This window comes from Phytophthora infestans, genomic scaffold (genome assembly GCF_000142945.1).
Source record: "Phytophthora infestans T30-4 supercont1.88 genomic scaffold, whole genome shotgun sequence".
NCBI classification, from domain to species: Eukaryota; Oomycota; class Peronosporomycetes; order Peronosporales; family Peronosporaceae; genus Phytophthora; species Phytophthora infestans.
The window spans coordinates 113,056-119,632 of NW_003303671.1; the positions used below are offsets into that span (position 1 = coordinate 113,056).

Below are 6,577 nucleotides of genomic sequence, written 5' to 3' on the forward strand. Positions count from 1 at the left end.
TATCACTACCAACACTAGATTCGCAATTCCCAACCTTCTCTCGAGCTTGTACGGCCAATGTAGTTCCGGTTCTTGAGGGCAGGAAGGCACTTGCGTGTTATCGTGCAAATTGAAGTCTGTATTGATATTTAAGCCTATACCTGCCTGGATTTCTACCTTCTATGTCTTTCACCTGCTGAATCCCTTACCAGGCTCGGCTGCATGTCCCTTCTTCCCTTGACCCATCATCCCAGCTGTATTATCCTCAGATCTACCGGATCCATGACGTAATCATTATGGTCACCCTATTATGGGTACACTCATCCGGATCCAGGTCTCTTGGATCCACTTCACTGTAATTGTACACTCGCCGTGGATCCGAGCTCTCCAATCATCCAACATCATCTTGCAACCGTCTGTGATCTCCATTGCCCCACGAAAGACCCAGATCCACTGTATCCCTCATCCCTATACCCTGGATCCAGGTCCTTCTATGCGGGATCTTCCCTCCTTGGATCCCAACTCGGAAGTATGGGATCCGGGGCACCTCGCGGTGGATCCTGACTTCTTGTTAACCGTGGCTACTAGATCCACCTTCAGGTGGCACCTACCATTCATTCCTTCATAGGATCCACACTCGATCCCCTCTTATATAGTATATCCCATATCCGTTTAAGTGGATCCAGGTAAGGGTGGATCCGAGATAAGTCTTGGTGGATCTTGCCTTCTCGTACATCGCTCATACTAGATCCATCGTCATTTCATACGGGGTGCTGTTCGCCATGGCTAATCCAGCACAGGCAACTTGCATCCGTGCCAGACAACCCGAATCCTCTCTAATCACTTGAAATTGTCACTGATTCGGGATAGTGACCCCGCGTCAGGCCTATTCTCTTATTTCTGAGAAAGAACTTCACCACAGTGCCACGACGCATGGTAAACGGTCGAAGTGGAAACCTAGAAGAAGGGCGCACAGATTGCTGCTCGAGGCTCTAACTGTGAAGTGAGCCTCCGCCGCGCTCGCGCGGCCAAGTCGATGGTTTTCGACTTTGAGAATGAAAGTTTGTGACGAACACCTCTTCATTCTGATTGGTTGGTAAACCGAGCCTAAGTGGGGGAGGATGTAACGGGGTACGTAACCCTAAGTGTACCCTGGTTACATGAAGAGTGACACGTCATACTTCGGGATATTTGGTACAAAGTACCAAGGTCGTCCAAAGCCAACCATTGGTTGATGACATTGCATTTCTATAGGTGACTTATAGTTTGTATTAAACCCAAGCTTTATCTACCTTTAAATATACTCAGCTTACATTCTACCTAAAATATGTCACTTCACTCCCTTTTGAATAAAGAGGGGACCTGTGAACTGCCGTTCACTGAAAGTTTGTATACTCTCGGAAGCAAACTTCCTCTAACGCAAGGTGCTGTGTGACCCCGTCACATTTTGGGTGGATCTACACTTTTATTATAGCAGTACACAGATTTGTGCTTTGCAGATGGAATGTCCATCCGTTTTATTGTCTAGATCGAGCTAGGTCCGAGCATAAAACCACGCGTAAAAATGAGAGGCAGGCGTCGATTTGCTTTATCTGTGATCAAATTACCATTTCAAAACGGCAAAAAGGGTCGATTTACAGGATATCGATGTGGATTTGGTGTCGATTTGACTGTCGTAGCAGCCAGTCTAGCTAGATCGAGTTGTACTTTTTATAGACCTCGATTTAATAAAACGACCTCTACTTATTAAAAATCGAGCACCAGACAAAGTGAAAGGGCAAAAGCATTGAAATGCACAATAATTTAAAGTGGTCATAACCCTGACTCTTTTTACATGGTATAATGCGAAATTCATGCTGACGAAAAAGAAAAGAGGACAACGAATGCAAGGCAAATCAATAGGTGGAGCAGATTGCTCTATTGCTTCTCGGTTTTGTTGCGTGCATACTCAGCGATTAGCTCTGTGATCGCATCGTACGTGTAAAGCGATGAAGTGTGGCCATCGCTCCACGTGACCGCGAACGCATAGTTACCCTGACGAAAACAGTTTTGCTCAGTGCGTATTGCTTAGCAAAGATTAAAAAAACCACTTTTAAGCATACCTTCCGCTCGACTGCGGTGGGATGGATATCCTCTGGAATCGCGGCTTGGTCCAAGATCTACAGAACAAAACAGGCGTTAAATCGGGATATCGAAGGATTAAATCTGATGAACAATACCTGCTCCCCGGTGAATTCATCAATGCATTGAGCGCAGCGGCATCTACTCAAGACAAGCGAGATTTTGTTAGCTAAATAGTAAGAAATAGCGCAGTGCAAATGCACTTACTGTACTCGAAGGTCCGCTGGGTGAAGCACAGCCTCCTTCGCCTCGTTTAAACTGTACAAACGAAGAACAATGCCGCGATTCTTGTCATAGAGTAGCTCGGGCGCCAGGCGAGCTTTGTGCTTCAAAACCACCAGTTCCTTTGCAACCTAGTATCGACTTCAGTTAAATCAAGTCTACCAACACTTGACACTTTATCAAAACTTACTGTGGTCGCTAGTGAGTCGTACGACTTTTCTTCTTCAGGAAACAACCCTGAGAGAACGAAAGGGCTACACCACAGACATATATCATGTTATTCATTCATTTACCAGTATTAATACTACTACCCAACAATGCACGTACCGCCCAGAGTCTGCTGATAAGCTGAACTGCTCTGAGATTGGCAGCTTGAACACATTTTTCATGTTGTACTTGTCAACAAGCTCTTGTGTATGACCCAGACCTGCACAATTCGATACGATAGCCAAATGATTGAATAATCTACAAAACCCATAGCCGGAATTAACTATTACTGACCAAACGGATAGTGGCGTTGCCCATGAGAGCAGTCGAAGTAGGACATGTTCTCCACCACAGCAGCCGTTTTCACCTGCATTGGCATCACACCATTGTTAGCGACTCAGTACTGTTCCCGCATTCGAGACCAGCAATTTTACTTGTTTACACCTTTAAGTCTTCAAACATCGCAATTCCTTTCTCTACGTCGACGAAGCTGAGCAATTAATTACATGTACATCAAGATCAGGTACGGTGAAAAGGTGCATTGTGACACACATACCTAAGTCTTTGCGGTGTTGTCACGACAACAGCTGCCGAGATCGCCATTTGCTGCGAAAGTGAGATTTGAATGTCTCCCGTTCCCGGTGGCATGTCCACCACCAGGTAATCGAGGTCGCCCCATTCGGTGCCAAGAATGAGCTGGTCGACCAGTTTCGAGACCATGGGGCCACGCATTACTGCAGCTCCAACTCCTGCTCAAGCAAGTAATCCGTCGGTTAAAGAGAATCGTTAAGACGTGACTTGACAGCAACCATAACGAGCGTACCCCCAGCACCAGGAGCAGCACGTTGATTCACGAATCCGAATGACATGCATTTAACACCCTCGTACGTTACAGGGCTCGACAAAATTCTTGACTTTTCTTGACTGACGAATGGTGCGGTCTTCAGGTGAGACCATCGTGGGCAGACTCGGCCCGTAAATGTCCGCATCCAGAATCCCCACTCGAGCACCACGTTTCGCTAGGCTGCGACCCATAGCAAAGTGTTAGGAACCCAACATCAATCTCTTCGTTCTACTGCGCATTAATCACCTAAAGGCGAGATTCACCGCCACCGTGGACTTGCCGACTCCGCCCTTACAACTGGACACAGCAATGATGTCCGACACATGAGCCAGTGACGAGAGGCGGCCAGCGCGAGCGTTGCGCGGCCGAGACTTGGAGATTTTAAACTCCGTACCCACGACCCACTCCAGATTTTTCACTGCTGTCTCGGCTTTCTTCTGCCACTAATCACAAGAATTTAACAACAACAAATATTGTGTATCCAAGTAAAGAACGTGGGGCGGAGGGCCTCCACAACACACTAACCTGCTGTGCCAGCTCCATTAACGCCGGAGTTGGCGTTTCGATCTGGCACGAAACTTTGCCGGTATCAGGCGCGACGTGTAGATCCTTCAACAGTGAATTTACCAACGAGTTAGAGCCTTGAATTGTGCCACTATTGTGTCAATCCGCCATCACTTCACCTTGACGCGGCCCAGCGACACAATATCACCCAGCCCCAACCCATCTGAGACACTGCGAAGCTTTTGCAGCACCTGCATCTCCAGTTGCGCCGCCTGACGCGTCGATACATGTTGCGCGCGAAGAGGTAGACGCGGTGGCACCGAGCGAGCAGCTATCCACCTCAGCATTTTTGACTGGCAAAAAAGGGATCACGGTAATTTATGTTGGTGTGGTTCACACGATCTGCCAATAAAGAACGACACCCGTCGATGCGATCGTGTGTGTCTGAGCGAACTGAGTTCGAACTGGAAACCAAATCATTGCTGTGTAAAGGAAGAAGCAGAGGTGGAGGCGTTACTGCACCAGATTGCATTGGCGAAGCAAAAGGAGCTACGACTCCAAGCCGAGAAGAAGCGGATCCGAGGCGAGCTAAGCCAGCTGGAGGCCGTGAGTTGGAGATACACATTGTCAAAGTGGATAGCATCTTGAAAAGACATTCTGCGTACTTTGATCAATTGTGAGAGCAGGGAACGCTATGGTCACGCGAGAAGCAAACGCAGAAACAGTTTGTGGAAGTGAGAAGGGCAAAGGAGCTGCTGGAGGCGCAATAGAAGACGGAAGAGGAGAAGCTCATCAGGCTGAATGATTGTCTAAAGGAGAAGGTATGGCTGCCTTTTGCTTGAGAAACTATTAATATATGCTTCGAATATTTGGTGAAAATGTGCATCTGCTGCTAGGAGCTGAATTTTGACAAGGGTGCCAAATCCAGTCTATTCCAACAGGCCGCAGCGTCTGTGGTGGCAAAATCAGCAACCTCGCCACAACGGCATGAAAGTCTGAACCAAGAAGAAAACGTGAAGGTGCCAGTGCAGCCGGTAAACAGTCCTAACCCGATACCACTTGTGAATACGATGTCGCAATCTCGCCAAGGTACTTACTTCACTGTCAGCATAATTCGAAATTTTGTTTGTGTTATAGAACTGATGATCGTGTTTTGCAGCCATGTCCAGAGTTGACACTCGTGTTTTACATGCAGGAGATGATGCGTTGCAGCACCTCGTTCGGAATATCAATTGCGATAAGCAGCAAAAGCGTATTGAAAGACTTCGAGAAGAGCTAGAGAAAGCAAACTTCCGTCGCGAAGAATTCAATTTCGGCGTACATGTACCGTCTTCGATTATGGTAGATATGCCATCAGATGTCGTTGCGAGTGCTCAAATGAATCAATACCACGATACATGCAGACGAGAAATCATTGCACCAGGTATAGCCTTAAGCACTTTTATCAATGGTCATTCTAACTGGCATCTAATCCTCCGTGTTAATAGACTCCGCAGCAGAGGAAAATAGACACTCAGCAGCTGTGACGAAGGCAGCAATCAAGTGTATTATTCTCAAGCCTCTTGATGGAGCTCACCAATTTTCAGATAAAGATGCTTCACCAGGTAAAAGCGCCCGCCCAGCCATAAATGCACCAGCAGCACCGCTCACCCAGCCAGCAGTATATCCCACCGCGCCAGGCTCTATTTATAATCCGAAGTGTGCTGTTTCGTGTTACCCCCAAATCTATGCTCGGCCAGCCGCCCCAATCAATCCGTACCGATTCTCCTCACCTCCAGTGATGCCTGTGTGCCCGTACGGAAATGGAGCTCCCTTGTCATATTTACCGGGCAGCCCATATCCAGCTGCACCCCCGTGGCTCCCATCGTACCCTTACCAGATTGGAAGTATTTCTCCGCTCGAGCAACCATCCAATCCCTTGCTTAGTCAGCTACAGGAAGATATTCGACGATTGGAGCAAGATCTGGAAGTGCAGCGAATCGCCGATGAACAACACGCTGAAGCAAAGGAATTTGTAGTAAATCCCGGGCGAAAAACCAATCAACACTCGACAAAGCGGGAGCCACCCCGCTGGAACTTATAGCCAAGTGTATTGTATCGGGTAAATCGTAGAATGAGTCTCGAGTCTGATGGTAACCAGATCGAGCTCAATTATCAGCTTCTTTCTAAGGAAGGTTCGCTGGGAAAGTTATAAGAAAGATGATATGTAGTTGGCCTAGTTCCTAATATAAAACCCGGGTCGGACCTTACTAGCCCGACTGGGAAGACACGCAGACCCATCGCCTGAAGATGGCAAAGCTGCCAGGCGCCCTTGGGTCGTCTCCGTTGAACTATGAGGGAAACCAAGGTGAAATACCTAGGATTCACTACACAGCCCCCGAAGCTTGGTTTCCCCACTACCCCTCCGCTCGACTTGCGAAGGTTGTGGCGATATCACCCAGAGCGCATGACCAACGGCTAACAAGCGTCTGACGCTTACAACCGGACTGGTTTCTTGAGGCGCTGACTGTGTGCTCGAGATCTCTGCTGACTGCGGACACGCAGAACTTGGCCCACGGTGGCTGTCATCATTGATCGAGTTCGACGACCTAGAGGAAGCTGAGGATCTTGGTCCTCGGCACCGGTGTGCTCTTGGCTGTCCTCATCCAAAGTACACTGAACTGTTTGCTGGACACTTCGAGGTTGTACCTCATCCGCGTC

The 6,577-nt window shown here is 48.1% G+C and overlaps 3 protein-coding genes across 3 annotated transcripts; 1 reads left to right on the forward strand and 2 right to left on the reverse strand.

Annotated features, from left to right (window-relative positions):
• Window positions 1-1,896: 1,896 nt before the first annotated feature.
• On the reverse strand, window positions 1,897-3,479 carry PITG_19044 (uncharacterized protein; the record flags this gene model as incomplete). The annotated part of the gene is made up of 10 exons (XM_002997069.1): window positions 1,897-2,013; window positions 2,082-2,138; window positions 2,199-2,241; window positions 2,308-2,453; window positions 2,513-2,576; window positions 2,650-2,749; window positions 2,824-2,896; window positions 2,974-3,019; window positions 3,086-3,281; window positions 3,353-3,479. 10 exons carry the CDS (start codon window positions 3,396-3,398, stop codon window positions 1,897-1,899), a joined length of 888 nt encoding a protein of 295 aa, XP_002997115.1.
• Window positions 3,480-3,615: 136 nt separating this feature from the next.
• PITG_19045 (uncharacterized protein) lies at window positions 3,616-4,564 on the reverse strand (the record flags this gene model as incomplete). Its single annotated transcript, XM_002997071.1, has 3 exons — window positions 3,616-3,816; window positions 3,899-3,982; window positions 4,057-4,564. The coding sequence occupies 3 exons, from the start codon at window positions 4,222-4,224 to the stop codon at window positions 3,616-3,618; spliced, it is 453 nt and encodes a 150-aa protein (XP_002997117.1).
• Window positions 4,070-6,098, forward strand: PITG_19046 (uncharacterized protein; the record flags this gene model as incomplete). The annotated part of the gene is made up of 4 exons (XM_002997070.1): window positions 4,070-4,698; window positions 4,774-4,966; window positions 5,037-5,300; window positions 5,365-6,098. The coding sequence occupies 3 exons, from the start codon at window positions 4,948-4,950 to the stop codon at window positions 5,958-5,960; spliced, it is 879 nt and encodes a 292-aa protein (XP_002997116.1).
• Between the last annotated feature and the right edge of the window lie 479 nt (window positions 6,099-6,577).